Genomic DNA, 21,328 nt, shown 5'->3' with positions numbered 1-21,328 from the left:
CAGCCTTACACTAAATTAGGTACGGCTAACGCAGATCGCCATTTGTAGTTTTGCTCCAAAATTCAGAAAACAAACCATATATTAGAGATTAAAATATTGTGTAAGTTTTGAGTCACACTATTACTACTTCTTGTAAAAATTATTTTTATTAAACTTGTATAATTTATATGGTATTTGAATTATTATTGTCAATAACAACTCGGTGAAAATGAATTAAACCTACTATTTATGATAAATATGTAAAGTTCCCCATTGGCACAGCGGTATGTCTGCATACTTATATTGCTAAAAACCGTGTTTCGATAGTCGTGATGGGTAGAGCACAAATATCCCTTTGGTTTCTTCTCCCGAGTGCGGCGGTAAGTCTATGGATTCACAATGCCAAAATCAGAGGTTCAATTCCCCTCGTTGGGCTCAACAGATAGCCAGATGTGGCTTTACTATGAAAAACACTTTTTGGCCAAGTGTGTTAAGGCATTTGACTCGTAATCCGAGAGTTGCGGATTCGAATCCCGGCCGCAACAAACACGTTCGCCCTTTCAGCCATGGGAGCATTATAATGTGACGGTCAATCCCACTATTCGTTAGTAAAAGAGTAGCCCAAAAGTTGGCGGTGGGTGGTGATGACTAGCTACCTTCCCTCTTGTCTTACACTACTAAATTACGGACGGCTAGCACAGATCTTTGTAGAAGTAATAGTTTTCTTTTATTGTTTCTTTAAAAGTTAAAAAATGTTTATTTTGTTGAAACACGTTGTCATAATGAGATATTTCTTCATAACTTCCTGGTTTTTATTGTATCAAACAGCTTTGTTTTTTTCGGAAAAGCTTTTCCAGGAGGTGGCAACAATTGTTGTAACGATTTAGTATGTTAATATTTCTTTGTCAAAATCTTATATTTACATAAAATCACACATATGACAGAGTGGTATTGTTTTGGTAAAATAGTTAACAATTCCATATATATGTATATTTACTTTTACGAAATTATTCCCTCTTCTTTGAATGATAACATCACGTAGACATTCTATGTACCCAATATTATAACTAAAGTAAAAGTTCTTACTAAAACATATCTAAATAGAGCTTGTTTGTTTTTTTTAATTTCGCGCAAAGCTACACGAGGGCTATCTGCGCTAGACATACATAATTTAGCAGTGTAAGATTAGAGGTAAGACACCTACCATCAACTCTTGGGTTACTCTTTTACCAACGAATAATGAGATTCAACGTCACATTATAATGCCTCTAAGGCTGAAAGGGCAAGCATGTTTGGTGCGACAGAGATTCGAACCCGCGATCCTCGGATTACGAGTCAAACGCCTTAACCCACCTGGCAATGCCGGGCTTCTAAACAGAGATTTTCCAAAGTTTAGTTTTAAGAGACAGATTCCTAACACTATGAAGAAAACGTTTACTCAGAAATTCTATGCTTACATAATTGTATTAAGTTATACGACTGAATGTTACTGGGCACCACTATTTTCATATTAAGATACCATTGAAATTTCAAATGCATTTTAACATGTCTACTTGGTGATTCTAATACATAGTGGGGAATTAATCAGTAGTTTGTTTTAGATTATCTTATAATAATAATAATTTTATACAAATCTTTCTTTACTGTTGGACGCTCAACTACAAGTCTAAAGATCACGGGATCGAACCCGGTCACACCAAACATGCTCGTTCTTTCAGTGATAGCGTTATAAAGTGACAGTCAATCCCTGTATTTCTTTGTAAAAGAGTATCCCAAATGTTGGCCTTGGGCAGTCGTAACTAGTTGCCTTTTCTCTGGTCTTACACTGCTAAATTAGGGACGGCTGGCGCATATAGTTATCGTGCAGCTTTCCTTTAAATTGAAAAACAAAGAAACAAACTTTACTAGTAGTGTATTATGGGTTTCTCGTAAGAAGAAAAATTGTGATACGAGTTAGGGATTTCAATGTAACTTCAATCCCCTTACACGGGTTTAAGATGGGCTCAAACATTCAGACAAATAGTATTGAATGACTGTGTTTCCTCAAGTATATGATTTGAAAATTAGGAACACCAAGCGTTGGAAGCCATCTCGTAGCTTTCCGCGAAATTAAATAACAAACAAACATATCGGTATTTCTACCACACACCTGTGTGCTTCACGTCATCACGAAGAAGAACTGAAGATCTTCAATTATAAAACGTTATGTGTATGAAAACAGCTTTCCGCTTGTACAGCGGTAAGTCTACGGATTTACAATCAGGGGTTCAATTCACCTCGGTGGGCTCAGCAAATAGCTCGATGTGGCTATTTGTTAGAAGAAAATATACACACATACTCTCAAATCGTTAGTTCAATAAATTCTGCACACAAAATTTTGTTTTTTTCAAATAACAGAAAAGTAATTTGTCAAAATAAAACAAATGTTTTAATGTAAGATAATAATAATATTTGATCATGAAAACGTTAGCGGTTCTAAATAAAAGAATTGTTATCAAGTTAGCGAATGTTTGTTACCGAAATGTTACTATTATTCATATATGAAATTTACACTGAACGTTTGGTAAAGAAAACTTTTGAAAATTCCTGTCAATATTTTTGTGCTCTAAAGAAAACTTACCAGACAGTGGGCAGGATTCATTACATATAAAAAATTAAGTACCATAATGAGTGAAGAAACTAATTATAAAGCTTGAAACGGTAAGTGAATGGCAGTTAATCAGGGAGGGTTTGTTTGATTTCTGTTATATATCCTTACAGCTTTCGTGAGTCGAAGTTAATATAATTAAGTGTTTCATGCTGAGTTGTATAATAAGTTAAATATCTTGAAGAAAATGGTGAGATATTTGACTCAGTGGGAAGGTTGCTCGTCATCACCACCCACCGCCAAGTCTTGAGCTACTCTTTTACGAACGAATACTGGGTTTGACCTTCAAATAATAACGCCCCCTTAGCTCAAAGAGTGAGCATGTTAGGTGCGACGGGAATACGAACCCGCGACCCTTACACTACGAGTCGAATGCATTAACCTTCCTGTCCATTCCGGGCGCTGTTTAGTATTAAAATGCATTATATATGCAAGAAATATCGTATTTGTATCTCACAACAACTGGTACGTGTATTAACGTTTTAAAACGTTATTCTGTACTTATCAATAAAAGTGTTAATACCCATACCAGCCGTTCTGAGATACATTTTTATTTTAAGTGGATTTCTCGTCATGAATAAATATCGTATTTATTGAATTAAAAGTTTAAATATGTTAAATCAAGATTATTGTTGGGCTTAAAGAATTATACACATTACTATTATTGTTAACTTACATTTGAAGATTTTTTTCTGTTTAACGAAATCGGTAGAGTAAGTAAACTAATTTTAAATACGACTCTCTGTCTTGAGATCCAACTGAAGTGGTTCCGAAGGCTACGCTCCCCTCGGTTTCAAAATGTACAATTACAAGATTGGCTTGGTGGACAGCACTCATTTCGATATGTCTTATTGCTTTGTGGTAAGTTACATGTTATCTTCAATTTCATTATAATTAAAGTATGTGGAAAACAGGGAGTAATCATTTGAAGATATTGATTTCTGTACTCACACTGCTGTTAGAAACATATGCTTTCACGTGAGGTACTATATTCATTTATGTGCCTGCTTACGACACACTATGTTGATAGATCTAATTTCAAGCAAGGTATTAATTTGAGATCTCCACCTTTATATGACGTATTATTTGTGGTTCATGTGAAGTACTACGTTCCATGGGTCGAAACATTATAACTGAATACACTTGTCTAAAGAATCCATACAATTATTTGTTGGTTAAGCATGAAACACATTTATAGTTATATCTGTAACCCATTATCCATAGCTTATTTAATAATAATATGTATTTTAATGGTCTTGAAACACGTGATTCTTATTTATTTACTTTTTGTAATGATCGTGCAGCGTTCTTTGTTGTTTCTACAACTGGAAAGAAAAAACTCGGGAATGTTTTGAAAACCGTGTTTTACACAAACAGCCTGGTGATGAAAAGATAACCACTAATGAATTGGATATATTGGAGGCTATGCCACTGATCACTGAATGTGAGAAGAAGGTCCCTACAAAGAACGTTAAGAAGACAAAAACTAATATACTAAGAAAGCAAAAAGTGACCAAACGAACAACCCTGGAGACGATATATGAAAATGACCTAGAAGAAAGGAATACATTGGTTCGAAATTCAATTACGTTCTTATTCATCTTACGTTCTAATTAATATTTGGTACAAGTAAATTCACATTTTTACAGTTAAAAACATTCCATTTTAATGTACGTATACTACGTCAAACTACGTGTACAATATCAAACAGATGTTGCATGTTTAAAATCAGTGTTGTTAATACCTTGGGTTATTCCCAACTACTGAAAAAGATGCGTTCAGAAAATCTTTAATGTTCAGAGTCATTTGAATGTATGCGATGTTTTTTTTCCAAAATAGACCAACCTACACGTGTTAGATGCTATTGAGGTCTGATAAGTCTGATTATCTTTTCTAATGTCCATAGCATTAATAACATGTGGAAAACATAAAGATCAGAATGCCCTTTCGTGATTTTTCATTCACATACATACTACTACTACTGATATTGAATTATTGAATATTTTAAAGCACCATAAGGTGCGTGATTTACTCCAAAGTTGCAGAAAAAATAAGACAGTTTGGATACCATTTCTCTCTGTAACATAAAGTAAATAACCAGTCATTTGGAGTTCAGATCACATAACTTTTCATGTTTAATTTATATAACAATAAATTGAGTAGAACACTTGACATTTAATTATAACCCCACTTTCATCTTATCTAGTAGTTCTTAAGTAGTACCACCGACTACTGTGACCAATAGAAAGAGTATTTTACCGGGTACGTAATTCTGACAATTGTTTGTAAATATGTGATCAATAAGACGTTTCTCTGGAAAGGAATGGGATTTTTCAACCCACATATATTTCATGATTGATCATGTTAAAATGGTTTCAAAATACAGACGAAGTTTCTACTTCTGCTACCATTACGAACAAAAATAAATAAGATAATAGATGTTTTTTAAGAACGACTCCACTGACACAATTTCATGAACGTATAATTTTGTGGATGTTTTCCTTCTATCTAATACAAAGTCGATTTTCGTCTATAAGTGATTTTGAGAATTCCATTACTATCTGACTTTCCTTCAAGCCTTCTTTTGGGTCATGTCTGATTCTTTTATATATTATTAATAATATATAAATTATTAAATCATTATTATTAATGATTCTAAAAAAACTATGGTAACAATTATTTGGTGCTTTTTAAAAACTAATCTTATCATCCATTACACAGATATCTGTGTGTTCAACTTGTTTTATACGTTTTTACAGCAGTTTCTTAACTTCACAAATGTGATCAAGATACAAAAAAAAAGGATTGGTACAGTTTTCCATGTTGATGATAACCTCCAGCAGGGAAACTGTTGGTGTGACTTCTAAAATTAACAATTTTTTTCAGTTTAAAAATACCTCTTTGGTTATCCTACACGTTTTTAAGGTGCTTCTGTTTCTATTTCTTCTTTGTGAATATACACTATACTTAAAGCAAACGTGCATCTATACAAATTGAATATAAATATCTTCAAAGTAATGTTAAAAATTCCAGTATTCTTCAGTCATCTGAGAGACTTGAACCACAAGAATGAAAGGATCAGTGCAAAATAAAACACCAGTTTTACAAATCAAATTATTGTTAATTTTTTAATTCAAAACCCTTTTACCACTGAAGTTCTTTTGCCACATTTAGTCCAATTCAGACATTAAACCTCAGGACGTGTGAAACCATTTTCAAAGGAATATGGCCAAAGAATATCTTCGCTTGAAGATTAGCCGAAAAGCTTTTGCTTCACCATCTCAATCATTTAATTTCCATGTTATAAATATATTTTACGATGCATAAAGAAAAAAGTATTTTCCGTTTTTACAGTCAAGCTTCACTTAAAATTGAAGATAACGTAGACCTGAAACAAAATTTTCGCACACCAGTAGCCAAAGATCGACCTAAAGTGGGGTGTATAAGTAAAATATTGTGTTTCTTTACGTTTATAAATTTTTAGTGAAAACTTTGCGTTCCTGAGGTTGATCCGTCAGAGAGTATCTTGTGTTTGTTTAACCTCGTTAACAGTTAAACCTTATAACATAAAAGCCAGTAATTCCATAACAGTGTTTGTGTGTTTTTTTCTTATAGCAAAGCCACAAAGGGCTATCTGCTCAGCCCACCGAGGGGAATCGAACCCCTGATTTTAGCGTTGTAAATCCGGAGATATACCGCTGTACTAGGGGGGCAATTTCATAACACAAACTAACGGATGCACATTAGCTTAGACACAAATATCGCAAACATATGGTTAAATTGATAAAATATTTGTTATCAAATTTTTAGCGGCAGTGAAAGTATATTTCAAATACTTTTCAAACAATAAATAACACATAATTTTTTTTTCTTTGTATGTACATCTAGCTTGGTTGTTTGTAAAAGTAAGACATTAATATAAAATTCTAAAGTTATAAGTGATACTATTGTGATCATATTCATAATCTTACGTATACATAAGCAATATAAATTATTTTTAATCAACACACATGGTGGGTGAAATATCAAAGGAAAACTTAATGGCTGTAATACATTTAAAAGCGAGATGGGTGATTTCGATTTAGGTGGTCTTGCTGTAAAATTAATATAGTGCAATCAATGAAAATAAGGCCTAAAATCAAAAACTTTGAAATAATCTGTAATATCACGTTTGTAATGGTCATCACTATATTAACATTTGTATATTCATGCGTCTCACAATTGTACGTCAGTCAACACTAATTCGCTGCAATCTTTCCTTCGTATTCTCTCGCTACTAGTCACTACTTCATTGAGAGGAGTGTATTAAGTAATTGGTTCTTCTCCTACGGGCTTCTATTGTACAAACTAATATAATAGTGGAACTACGTTCAATTTCGTGGACTACTTCAGAACCTGAAGCAAGCAGTATACTAACGTAAATATAGATTAATTGACCTAAAATAGCCATAGATAATTATTTCTCTCTGCATTGTACGCTTTATATGTAGCTTTGTTTTCTGTTTCTAAGTGAAATAACATTGTTACTATGGGCACAGAGTATACTTATCTGAGTGATGTCGTGAACTGATGTAACATTGTCAGGTGAAAAAACTTTCTATAAGAATAGTGATATTAAATTTAATTGTTTTCTCCTGAACTGGGAAATTATAACATGTTTGTATTATGCGGTACCAAATTAAGTAAATTAACCGTAATAAACAACAAAGAAAACTTTCTTAAGATTCAGCGTGAAATTAAGGTACAATCAAACATAATATATACAAAGTTTCTCTTTGCAACTTCTTTCTTAAACCAGTCTTAGTAGGTAATGTATGATATTAATCAAAATAAGGCCGATAATAAACATATTATAATACACTAGTATTTGCGATGAAGAACCCGTATAGTTACGGATACGTTTAATTTTCGCATTTCATAAGCCATAATCTTATTTTTTATTTGTGTGTAGGGGGTAATTCTCCCAGTGTTCCAAGGCCTTAAATATACACCACATGTTATATTATATACGTAAATTCATATATATACACACACAGTGGTACCTCGGTCCTCGAACGACTCCCTTCTCGAAGAATTCAGTTTTCGAACATATTATTTGAAAAAAAAAAAATGTCTCGGTTGTCGAACATAAACTCGGTTCTCGAACCAAGCTTGGCGTGGGCCGAAAATGGTCGAAGGGTCGTTCGGGTCATCAGACGGGTTATTTCGGGGGTTCGGGCTGAAATCTGCTGTGAACGTTATCGTTTTTACTTCTTTCGAAATATTCTGATTAAATAAGCCATCATGGGGTCAAAGAAGGATAATGAAAGCAGCAAACCAAAAAGAAAAGTTGTTAGAGCCACAATAGAGGTGAAAAAAAATCTCATAGCGAAGTATGAGAGTGGTGTTCGCGTGTTTAACCTTGCTACACAGTTTGGTATGGTGAAGTCTACAGTCTGCACCATACTGAAAAATAAAGAGTTCATCAAAGGAGCTGATATTGCAAAAGTAGTGACAGTGCTTACGAAACAAAGATCACAAACAGTGGAAGAGGTAGAAAAACTGTTATTGATTTGGGTAAACGAAAAACAGTTATCTGGTAATAACATTTCTGAGACCATCATTTGTGAGAAAGCAAAGAAGTTACATGCTGACCTCCTGAAAAACACCGCTGGAACGAGTACTGATACAAGCGACGCCTTTAAGGCTAGTTGGGGATGGTTTGAAAAAGTTAGGAAGAGAAGTGGCATACACAGTGTGATGAGACATGGGGAGGGTGCCAGGCAGAAACAAACCTTATTAGACAAGTTTTTAGTGAGAAATAGGTCAAGTGAGTCTCAAGCAGGTTGTAGCGGTGCAAAGCGACAGAAAAGAGAAAGAACCCCAGAAGTAGAGTTACCTGACGTTTTTATGGAAGGTGACACCCCTTCCAAACAATAATAACCCTCTTACTCTCCACGTTCCTTACCACCTTTCACTTATGCCATCAGCTCAAAACTAACTGCTCAAGTTTCGAGTCATTGCTGAAACGTTTGCTTCCGGGAAATTTTAACTGAAAGAAAATGTATTTTTTTAAAAAACACGTGGAGCTTTGGTTCCGAAGCACAATAATAGATTTATCCATGGATGGTGGATCCGGAGGGGACAGGTGCCCCTCTTTTCTTTCCAAAGTAGTAAAGTTTTCTTTTCCAAAGGCAAAAACTATAGCATAAAAGATATAGCAAAGTTTGTAACAACAGTGTGTAGAGTCTTAAAATACAAGTTGGGTTGAATTTACTAAGGTTTTTACCGGCTCGATTATTTTTATTGGGATAATTGATAAATTGGACATCAGTTTGTATTTATTGAAAATGGTGAAGCTGGTGGGTTTTAAATTATCGAAATATAGAATTGTTTGTTTATAAGTTTTCTTCTGTCGAAAGACTTGGGGTGACTATTTTCCCACAAGTAGCTGAAGAGAGTAAAAGGCATTTGAAACTGAGATACTGTGTGTTCAAGCACTCAACTCCTGCCCCTTAGCTGATTCTCCATAGTTGCTGACTAGTTTGATATCTGCGTTTGGATCATGTCTGATAGATAGAACATCCTCAATGTTTTGGGAGCTGTTACAACTTGATGGTAATGCAAAAATCTGGTAATGAGTAACATTTTTAGTTTTTTTAAGTTTGATTTTAAGGTTTTGGTTTTAATTTGTGTATGTATGTGTATATATATATTGTCACTGTCAAGCTTTTAAGAGTTTTATCTATTTCAAGGGCTTAACATGTCCTTGTGATTAGAATGCTCCTCTCGCAATCTGGGGGGAGGGGTCACAGGTCGGAATTCCATCACAAAAAATGCTGTCCTTTTCTGCCGTAGGCTATCGTTTATAATTCGGGACAACTAACGCAGGTATCTCAGGTATAGTTTTGTTTTATTATTTAAGAAAAAAAAATTTCATGAAAAATTTAGTGATTATATCATTCAAAACTTCGCCTCTGTTTGGTTTGCCGACTTGATCACAAAGTTGAACAATGATAATTAGTTAAGTGTGGATATCACTAGGGGTTCAGATGGGTGTGACTGTTTTTACACGCAATTATCCGTTTTTCGAAACGCGCGAAGGACAAACAATCTAGATGTGAACTAAACATACTTCCTCAGGGTATTCAAACTTACACGGTACACGACGACTTCTTATATACCTGATGCTAATGTAATAGCACTAATAGGCGGTTTTTTATTGTTTCAGACTGAACATACACTAGACAGGAGTTCAGTCTGTTACCACACTTACAGAGTCTAATGGGTTATTGTTGTGTTAGAATAAGTAGGCTAATAAATAACGAAACAAACGGCATTCTTGGCCTTAATGTGACCAAATTTGATAAGTGTAACCTGTAAGAAAACTATGCTTTCCTTTGTAAATCTGAACAGGGGCTTTGAAGCAACATAATTGATATGTGTAATAGACGTTGCCATGGTGGCTATTCGTTACACATTGTATTTTCATATTATCGTATAAACACACATTATAGATGTGATAACTGTTTTGGAATTACACGTAACAGTGGCTTACCTTTTCTTCTCAACTTCTCATATCTTGAAGAATCTACATTATCTATGTCAAGGTCTCTTCGTGTGGTTGGATGGTAACAGTAACATCGTCTTGAAGTTAACGAGTCCATTAAAGCTACGTGTGGTTAATTGGGCTTTAATTTCAAATTATGTTTTTAATTGGTTACTTCATATTTTGCGGTAATGTTGGAAATATTTATATTTTAAATAACTCGAAACAGTTTTCTCTTTTGGACCAGTTTAATAATGTGATGTTCCCTCATTACAGATGCTATTTCGAAAGCAACATCACGTTTCGACAGTTCGAACCTTGGACATCTGTGTCATCAGACTCAATTTTTTTTAGCGTACAATTATTGTTTCTCATCCCTGAGTTCAAGATTAGTGAAAGTGGTTGAATAAATGCAAACATTTTACTGTTTCGTAACACAGAAACAATCGATATCCAAAAACTTTTGAAATATTGATGCATCCTCAATGATCTTTAAATCTCCCCGCGAAAGATTTAAGCACTCAACTCAGTTGGTGAGACACTCGCTTTGCTCGAAAGAACTCAAATATATATTTTAAAACTTTATTACCATGTTAAAAAATTGTTTCCCAAGTAATAGTTATTTCATGCCCTTGAGACAAGGGCTTGAGGACTAGTACCTTTTGTAAGAGGGAGAAAGAATGTAGTAACTTGATTTGTTAAGATGTGTATTAACAGCAGTAATTAATGGGTCACTAGATAACTAGAGAAGACAAACCTAATAAATAATGTGTTAATCTTATGAATGGGACAGTGACTTGTTATAAAAACATAATGGTTCCTTGAGAAACACGTGTTGAGTCATTTTGAAAGATGTCCTAATTATGTGATTCAGAATCATACAAATTGAAAACATACTTTGTTTCTTTCACATGAAGGCCCTTGTGGACTGTACAATACTAGAAAACGGATTTCAATTCAAATGGTGAGAAGAACACAAAGAGCCCTTTGTGTAGCTTTGTGTTTAATTGCAAACAAATAAATCTTACTTGAGGACGGATACTATTTTCATGAATTAAGCTATTTCTTTCTGTTATTTTTATGCAATATTTCCATCTCGCTGTCTTCAAAGCAGGTCATCTCAGACATTGTTTAAAATTAATGACTTTGATTCTTGTTCTATGGTAATCTAATAAAAGCAAACACGAACAACAGTAATTTATTACAATATTTTTCTCTACAAAAAGAAAATAACAATCGAGTAACCAAACGATCAGGAAAATTTCTAAATATGAAGAGAAGGAGTATTCATAATAATCAAAAGTCAGAGAAATTTCCAAACATGGAGGTGTATGGTAACAACCAAAGAGATTTCCAGAAATGAAGGGAGGAATTATTCAATAATAACTAGAGAAGCGCAGACATTTCCAAACATAGAGGTACGGGGTATTCTGTAATGACAAAACAGCCAGGCGTATTTTCAAGTATAGAAAGAAGAATTATTCAGTTATAACATAACAGACAAGGACATTTCCAAACACGGAGGAAGAGATTATTTAAGAAATAATTTCCTTGATTTACTAAAAATAAAGCAAATGTGAATTAATTCTGAAAAACATAAAGATTCATTATGAATGAGACGATAACTCACAATAAAAAAATATGTTGTCTTGCTATGAAAGAAAAGAAGACTTTTCGGAAGACTCATTAAGAGAGACAATGCCTTATTATAAAACTCATGTTAAAGTATTATAAGAGATGTGTTAATTGTTATCGTCCAATAGCGATATCATGCTCAAGAATTTCTGATGAACAAAACAATTTACTGAAATTTGACAAAAATGCAAAGAAAATTTGAAAACAAGCATGTGTTTGTTTGGAATTAAGCACAAAATTATACAACTAACTATTTGTGTTTTGCCCACCACGGGTATCGGAACCACATGCTAGTGGTGTGAGTCCACAGGCATACCATTGTACCGTTGGGGGGTCACAACAAGCAAGTAAACAAAATTATTAATTCAAAATAGGCTTCTTCTTAAATTTCTGGTCCTTTGCATTGATATGATTAACTATTGTCAGATGTAAAAGATTACGGACTCTTGTTGATTCTGTTGTTGTTATTGTTTTAAATTAAGCATAAAGCTACAAAATGAGCTATCTGGGTTCTGCCCACCACTGGTATTGAAACTCGGTTTTTAGCGTTTTTAGTCCGCATACATATAGCTGAGCCACTGATGGGGGTATTGATTCTACAATCTCCATGAATTCCTTGTATTCTGCGTTTAGTTGTGGGAATGCTTTGACGCTTTGAGTCAATCTGATGTTGAAATTACCCAAAGACATTATCCTTCCATCTGAATGGCCTTCTTACAGGTTCCATCCTCTTATAAGACTTTAAATACTAAATGTTCTCACGACCCCGTCCCCTTAGAAATGTTACGTTTCTGAGTGCAATTCCGACAAGTTTCATTTTTATGCAAAGCATTAATTACCTATGTTTCTTTTTCCCCATTAGTTTAGTTACGTAAACAGAAACAAGTGTTGTTTATTTCAAACTAATGTTTAAACATTTGTTTTATATTTGTTAGTGAATTTAGCAAAAAATACTTGAATGATATTTGCGCTCGCTGTCCCTAATTTTGAACTCATAGATTAGAGGGAAGGCTGTTAGTCAGCCACGACTACTCTTTTACCAACCAAGAGTGGATTTGGCCATAACATTATAATTTCCCCATGGCTGAAAGGCCAAGGTTGTTTGATGACGGAATTCAAATCTTTAGGCCGCAGATTGCGAGTCAAGTGCCCAAACCTTCACACTATTCCAGACTTTGTATAAAGGAAATAAATAATTTTCTCCACCCAGTCCATACCCATTAGTCCCTAATGGTGAAATGGAATTACGTCACGATAACAGCCATAAAGTTAGTAACTGTTTTGTTGCAAGTATAAAACAAAGACATCCATCAAGAGAGACTCTGTTTAATTTTATGTTAACACAAAAACTCTACCGAACTTAAAAGCTCAGCAAAGCTGCGAATAAAAAGAATGTACAGATGCAACTTAGACATCTTCGTACTTAACTTCTATCCTAATACGAGAAGTAACACAATACACTTGCGCAATTACTCCAGATCCATCTGTCGGTAAGTATACGGACTTACAACGCTAAAATCCGAGGTTCAATTCCTCTTGGTGGAAAGAGTGTACATAACTCATTATGTTCCTCTGCACGACAACAACTCCACTATCTTCGTGACTCACGGTAATAACAATACTTCTTCCTACTTAATTATTTTCATTTCGACTCCCACAAAGAGTCAATTGATTAATTCCACCCACGTAGATTTTGTATGTGAATACGGGTTTTGAAAGATTCAACCCATTACAAATAGTTATAAACACAATTTTAAACATAATCATCACACTCACCACTGGAACCATTTGTCATGCTTGACAAATAGTATTTTGATCAACCAATACACCTCTTTACAAATATATCATATATATCCACAAAGCTATAAACCGTGACTATCTTTACTCATGTAACGTTGATCGTTTCAATATATTTGGTCAATTATCCAACATAATGCAGAGGAATATTAGTGTTTAGCAGTTAAAAACACTAAGAACATCACACCAGATGTGAAGTAACAACACGCCAGCTTACTCTGTGTTTCAGTCAAAGTAGTTTACCACATCTTCTTGTTCTCTGTTTCAGTTACAGCTGTTTAAAAGGTCAGCTTGCTCTGTGTCACAGTTATAGATGTTTACTACGTCAGCTTACTCTAGGTCTTCGTCATAGCTGTCTACCACGTCAACATATTCTCTGTTTCAGTTACAGCTGTTTATCACATCAACTTATTCTCTGTTTCAGTTATAGCTGTTTCCCACGTCACCTAACTCTGTGTTTCAGTTTTTGCTGTTTACAACGTCAGTTTGTTTCAGTCATAGCTCGCTACCACATCAACTTATTCTATGTTTCAGTTATAGCTGTTTAAACGTCTGCTAACTCTGTATTTCAGTCATACCTCTTTAGTATATCAGCTTACTGAACGTTTCAGTTATAGCTGTTTCTTACGTCAACTTACTCTATATTTCAGTTATAGCTGTTTCTTACGTCAACTTACTCTATATTTCCCTAACAGCTGTTTACCACGTCAGTTTACTCTATGTATCAGTTACAGCTGTTTACTACGTTAGCTTGCTCTTTGTTTCAGTTATAGCTGTTTCTCACATCAACTTACTATAAGTTTCAGTTATAGCTGTTTCAGTCACAACTGTCTACTACGTCAGCTTACTTTGTGTTTCAGTCATAAATGTCTACCACGTCAGCTTACTCTATGTTTCAGTTACAGCTGTTTCTCACGTCAACTTACTCTATGTTTCAGTTACAGCTGTTTCTCACGTCAACTTACTCTATGTTTCAGTTACAGCTGTTTCTCACGTCAACTTACTCTATGTTTCAGTTACAGCTGTTTCTCACGTCAACTTACTCTATGTTTCAGTTATAGCTGTTTCTCAGACTTACTCTATGTTTCAGTTATAGCTGTTTCTCACGTGACTTACTCTATGTTTCAGTTATAGCTGTTTCTCACGTCGACTTACTCTAGCTGTTTTCACGTCAACTTACTTATGTTTCAGTTATAGCTGTTTCTCACGTCAACTTACTCTATGTTTCAGTTCAAGGTGTACATAATGACAACAAAACATTCTAAGACACTTGAACTTCCTCCTGATGGCATCAAAACAAACATCCAGTGGCATGTTCTAAGTATTACTTGGTAACATTAATATGCATCCAATGGCATGTTCTGACCGTCTCCATACTGTAGTCACATTACTCACCTATCTGAAGACACTAACATGTACTTTCGACCAAAAGTAATATGGTCATAGCAAGAATTTTATAGTAAAATTATATTCCTTAAGTTATATTCATGTCTTATGGCTAAAACTGTATTTTTTTTTTTCAGATGTAGTTGTGTTATTTGAGCAAAGACAATAACTTTGTCTTCCAGTGTCAAAACTTTGAGGCTTCCCTGAGCCTATGAAAGGTGACGAAAGTTCTGTTTAAGTGCAACGTTTTAATCACATACCTCATAATTGATTTATTTTGGAATTCATCACAGAAGATGTAAACAACAAAAACTGATTTTAAATATAATTTTCACTCTTATTTTAATCTTATTAAAGTTCTGATTTGAAGGAATGCGAAAAAATGCACAAATACGATTTTTAAAGGTCCTTGTGGATTAAATATTTTAGTGCACACTAAATAACACGCAGTGCTCGTAACTACCTGGCAATGGAATATTTCTCTAGCTGCTTCAGAAAAAGAATTTCAAGATTAAACTGAGGCTAAATTACAAAGACACTAAATCTAAACGGAAAAACAAGCCAAGCAGAAAGTATAAAAATAACCAAGCCTAAGGCCCGGCATGGCCAAGCGCGTTAAGGCGTGTGGTTCGTAATCCGAGGGTTGCGGGTTCGCGCACGAGTCGCGCCAAACATGCTCGCCCTTTCAGCCGTGGGGGCGTTATAATGTGACGGTCAATCCCACTTTTCGTTGGTAAAAGAGCAGCCCAAGAGTTGGCGGTGAGTGGTGATGACTAGCTGCCTTCCCTCTAGTCTTACACTGCTAAATTAGGGACGGCTAGCACAGATAGCCCTCGAGTAGCTTTGTGCGAAATTTCAAACAAACAAACTAAGCCTAAAATACGAAAACCAGTCAAGCTAGAGGTACAAAAGCAAGAGAATCTCAATCATTAGGTATAAAAAGATGGAAAAAAAAGAAAGTAATATATATTCAAAAATGTAATTTATAGAAAACTTACAATCTTTATTATCTTTACTGCTAGATTATTCAACGTTATCTGAACTGCTACACCTTCATACACCGGATACAGCGACCTTATCTACCACTAAAGAAATTGATCTACTGCACGGGTTAGTTATGTATTAGTTTTTTATTCTCAGTTTTGGAAACAACGGATAACACACAATTTGGCAACTAATTAAAAATTCTATTTTTTGTTTCGTTTGAAAAGTATTTAAACATTTGACTGAATATAAAAGATCTGTTGATTTTTCTGATTTTTTGTGTCTGTTTGTTTTGTATAGATGTGGATGGTCTGACAAATGAAGTTGGAACCCCACGTCCCTCAGAGGACATCTTTTCTTTCTTTCCATCGCAGTGACCTCTGGTGGGTCTTCAATTATTATCTCATTCTTTCTCTTCCGCTGATTCTTCAACCTCAGGGACATCTGGTCTCTCATTTGGACTCTGTGATCTAACAATGTTGTTGTTGATATTGTTGTATTTATTCTTCTGTTAAATTATTGTAAAAACTAACAAAACATTCCTTAAGAAAATTCAGTGGCTTTTTCGCACCTTTTTCTCCAGTAAAAATTAATCATACACTGCTAGAATGTCATGTTTAATATGGTAAGCTTCATGGGATATCAAGCTGTTGTTGAGACGATTAGCTTAATCTAAAGACACAGCGACCCGAAATATTTCAAAACACTGGTCGTAAATAAAATACAAATCTCCAAAAAAAGTTACTATTTTCAACACAGAATAAACCATATTTCGTCTGTTAGTAAAAATGGCGCTTTATTTTTGATATTTCTTATTCTACTTAGTGTAACAGACCAGGATTCACTAACCGAATCGAATGCAGACATTTTTAACTGAGTGATTAGGTTAATATGAAAATTTAGGTTTCAGTTTTCTTTAAGATACAGACTCGTTTCCTGAAGCCCCCGCCAGAACAGCGATAAGTCTACGGCTTTATAACGTTAATATCAAGGGTTCTATTACTCTTTGTGAGCTCAGTAAATAACCCAATTTAACTATGTTGTAAGAAAACTACACACACTTCCTGAATGAATTTGTAATTGTTTTCCAAATTACACTTAAAATGCAACCTCTTTACGATCGATAGAACTATATACAATTTACCAAAGACACACAGTTAAGCCTAGTATAATTGTAATGCATGTACGATATTTATGAGGGATTTTTAACTCGTTTTGTAGCTCACTATATAATAACCTAAATTAATTTAGGTGTGAATAATACTGAGGAATTTTGAATAGATGAAAATGAGGTCCACAGTGACTACGTCACAGATTATGTTTTCAATTTTATTTTTGGTAAAATACACGAAATCAGAAAAAAATTGATATAATACAGTTAATTTCACCAACACAAATAAGCAATCATAAAAAACATTTATTATGTCACAGAAATAAAAAAAATGGCATAAAGAAACATTTGTTATCGAAAATACAAAACAAAATTAGGATCGCCATCTGCCGATAAGTAATATACACTTCTGTAATTTCACAGGTAATTTCAAATGGGAACATTTAACACTTAAAATAGCTCTCTTTACTTGGAGAAAATTTATAAATTTTCAAATAATTTGAATTTTAAAACTGATGTTTCTTGCTTCTAATTTTGAAATATTTATTTTACACAAATCATTCTCAGTTTAGAACAAAACGACGAATAAATACTTACCATAACCAATGGGCTACTCTTTTACTAAATAATAGTAGGATTGATCGTTACATTATAATGCCCCCACCTCTGAAAGGGCGAACATGTTTTGTGTGACAGAGATTAGAACCCGCGACCCTCAGATTACGAGTCGAATACCTAAACTACCGTATACATTTATACACGTGATATTATTATAAAAATATCAACAGCTCTAACTTTATTCACTGTCTGAAGTATTTTTCTTTGCGAAGTATTTAGATTTAAATTTATTTTGGCAATTAGTTTTTCCGTGTCAGAATTGTTTGGTTATAATTACGTTTAACTTCTTTGGTTCATCAAAAACACTAAACATTTGTCATGCTCCACATTTTGTGGTGTAGTACAACAAGTATCATGTGTTTTCTACTGAGCAGATCTGAGCTTGTTTTTAATACCAATATGTTCTCAAGTATAAAGTCAAGTTTGTCCTTGTAAAATAAAAGAAAGAATTTATTAGAATTAGGGACTTTTCATAATTGTTTAGTTTCTTACATTTCCTAAAGTTGTAAGTTAATCTAAGCCTTCAGCCACAGTAGTATTTAACTTAACGTGATTTTCACTTAACTTTGGTCGAACCATTATTATTTTCTAGGGAAGTAACGTTCACCTTTAAAAAGGTTTTATTAAAGAATTTTGGAAGAGTTGACTTGTGCTTTAATTATAAATTACTTAACATTGCTTTGCTGAAGTTAATAGTGCTGCATTTGTGATTTATAATGGTTTTACTAATCTTCATTGAATAACATTTATGTTTTAACTTTTAAGAAGATGGGCATTTGTTTGTTTTCATTTTTAGTGACAGTACAATTTACAGAGTAGAGGAAACACGTAACTAATGAGAATTCAATCAAAGTTTAACAATAATCGTGCATGTTCGACGCACCCAGTTGCCCTTGTTTTTTATGTTTTTATTTTGTGATTGTATTATTGTTTGTTTCTGTGAATATACATTTTATCTTAGTAGTTCTTTAGACTTCATGTGGAGACCTAAGAGATGCTCAGTCACACTATGTAACCAAGTATATCACATATATCTAGTCAGTAGGCCTAATTGACTACTCAGTAGAATAAAACTCTACGGAAAAAGCCTTAGGGGTCATAAGAGTGACTGTCAAATTTCATTATACGATTAGTCTATGATTCGGCGGAGGGTGAATACGGTATAATTGATGCCTTCTTTCTAATCTTCCTGGCCTGGAATCACCGGGTGATTAAGGCACTCAACTCGTAATCCGAGGGTCACAGGTTCGAATTCCCGTCACACCAAAACATGCTCGCCCTTTCAGCCGTGGACTCGTTATAATGTGACCGTCAATCTCTCAATGTTTTGTTAAAAGAGTAGTCCAAGAGTTCGCGATGGGTGGTAATATCAGACGAGCTGCTCTTCCTCTAGGATTTCCGATGACTCTAGATAAAGATTTCAAAGTTTTCATAAAGATCAAATATTTATAATGTTTTATATACTTAAAAATCATAAATGAATATTAAAGGTTTTTGAATGTTCTAAATATTCATTCAAATTTTCTCTCAATAGCCACCCTTTCTGTGCAAACAGTGAAAGAATGTAAAGATGCAACTGTTCCTTTTCTCTTTTATACTACACATATGAGGTTGAACTAGGTAGTGGATGTTCCCTCCCCCTCAAACACAATTTGTGTTTTACTTCTGCTAGTACTTAAAAAACAATAAACGCCCTAGCATTCTACATTAATGAACCACCACATTCGAGTCGAAGTACTTGGGTTGCCCCCGCTGGTACAGCGGTATGTCTTCGGATTTACAACGCTAAAATCAGGGGTTCGATTCCCCTCAGTGGGCTGAGCAGATCGCCCTTTGTGGCTTTGCTATACGAAAACCACCACACCTGGTACTGGGTATTTGTTTAAGGGGCTAAATTTTTTTCATTTATGTACTTATCTTATAAAGAAAATGTACAACCAGATATTGTTCACAACAAAGCAATTGTCCCCACTGTGGTGTAATGAAACAATACATACAATCAGACACTATTGACAGCAAATGATTTACCTCCATTGCTTGCTTTAGTCTCCACTGGAGTTCTTCATTTTCCATCGATAATCGATACTTTGACTTAACTTCTTTCTGAAACTCTTCCTTCAGCTGTAGACTTTCACTTCTTAACTGTCTGCAAGTTGAAATATGAAAGTCAAACTTAGTCATACAACAGTTACTATCTAACGATTTTCTTGAACAAAGCAAAACAGATCTAGTTTGTTCTTTGTACAAGTTAATCTTATTTTATTATTATTTTCATGACATATATTGTCAGAAATAATATCTGACAACTGATGGATTATAAACCAGGTACAAATTATTTTAGTATAGAACTATTTATGGTATGTCAGACAGCTGAAAATTCCCAGTTTTGAGCTAATGCTTAAATTAAGGAATTTTCAGTGATGGGACAAATATCATATCTTAATGTATAATGTATAGTTTCAGAGCAAAACCTGTTTTATATTGGTGGCTGTGTTAAAATCGTTTCATGTTTCTGCAGATATAGTTTTATTAAAAAACAAATAACCTCCACATGCATGCATTACAAAATTTGATCCTTAAAGATGTGGTGTTTACATAGTCTGTAACAACATAACAAGTCTAGATAGTTGTTTGATTCTAATAATGAGCTGTCATGTTTACATAGTTCATAGTAACATGTTTATAATCAAAGTCATTGGTGGAATAAGTGTTCTATTTCTATACACACTTTTACAAAACACGTTTTGAACTGTGTTATACTCGATTAAATTATGATTAGTTCTTTTATCAGATTAGACAGTCTTTGACAAGATGAGATGAAATATAGTAATTTGAGTCTGTACTATTAACAACTAATAAGTCAAGTTTACGATCTTATGTTTACTCATGAACAACTTAAGTGATTAAGTCATAAATATAGTTAACAGTAATTTTACAGAAGTCACGAGAGTAATCATTGAAATGGCACTCTCTGTTGTAATCATTAATTTTACACTGTCTGTTGTAATCATTAAAATGTCACTATCTGCTGAGCTGTCGTAATAATTGATCTCAGAACCTGTCTACAGTAAAAGTTGCTGTTGTTTTATTTTAGAATTAATTTGTGATTTTATGTTTAATAAATATTTTACTTTTAAGATTTCTATATTTTACTTTCAGTATTGTCAAATTATAGAAGAACATGGTTAAACTATAGTCTAAGAGAGATACTGAAAAAGTAAATTAAAATTATCGAATTATTTCATTGAAACTAAAAGTAATTCATAGATTACTTAAGACAATTAGCTAATTAGAAACACTCATTGTTCTAAAAAAACAAAAGTTAAACCCATAATAGACTAAATCAATGACACTCTCATGGGATATCTTAAGCCTCATTATGACATTATGTTGGATGAAATGAGGATAAAATAAATCATATCACAGACGTTAACACTGCTGTTTCCCCTCATTATGTTAAACAATTAGATACAAAAAGTAACTTAATCTAAACTGGATATATTCTTAATGGATTATAATTGAAACAAATACACATAGTTATGGTTAATTCACTTGTGTCAAGGAAAATGTAGTTCACTACAGAGTTACAGTAAATGAATAACAACAGTTGGCACCAGCTTTTTGTGTCAAGGAGAAAGCAATA

The 21,328-nt window shown here is 33.8% G+C and overlaps 2 protein-coding genes across 2 annotated transcripts; one reads left to right on the top strand and one right to left on the bottom strand.

Moving 5' to 3' along the window:
- Nucleotides 1-4,008: 4,008 nt before the first annotated feature.
- LOC143242841 (uncharacterized) lies at nt 4,009-16,377 on the top strand. The gene is made up of 3 exons (XM_076486442.1): nt 4,009-4,198; nt 15,995-16,082; nt 16,257-16,377. The coding sequence occupies exons 1-3, from the start codon at nt 4,052-4,054 to the stop codon at nt 16,331-16,333; spliced, it is 312 nt and encodes a 103-aa protein (XP_076342557.1). The 5' UTR covers nt 4,009-4,051; the 3' UTR covers nt 16,334-16,377.
- Nucleotides 16,378-18,628: 2,251 nt separating this feature from the next.
- On the bottom strand, nt 18,629-19,964 carry LOC143242881 (microtubule-associated tumor suppressor 1 homolog). The gene is made up of 2 exons (XM_076486485.1): nt 19,714-19,964; nt 18,629-19,092 (listed from the first exon to the last, which is right to left on the bottom strand). Exons 1-2 carry the CDS (start codon nt 19,864-19,866, stop codon nt 19,075-19,077), a joined length of 171 nt encoding a protein of 56 aa, XP_076342600.1. The 5' UTR covers nt 19,867-19,964; the 3' UTR covers nt 18,629-19,074.
- Nucleotides 19,965-21,328: the final 1,364 nt, after the last annotated feature.

This window comes from Tachypleus tridentatus, unplaced genomic scaffold (assembly GCF_004210375.1).
Source record: "Tachypleus tridentatus isolate NWPU-2018 unplaced genomic scaffold, ASM421037v1 Hic_cluster_2, whole genome shotgun sequence".
NCBI classification, from domain to species: Eukaryota; Metazoa; Arthropoda; class Merostomata; order Xiphosura; family Limulidae; genus Tachypleus; species Tachypleus tridentatus.
The sequence above is the reverse complement of the archived record's forward strand: the minus strand, read 5'-3'. Positions and strand labels throughout refer to the sequence as shown.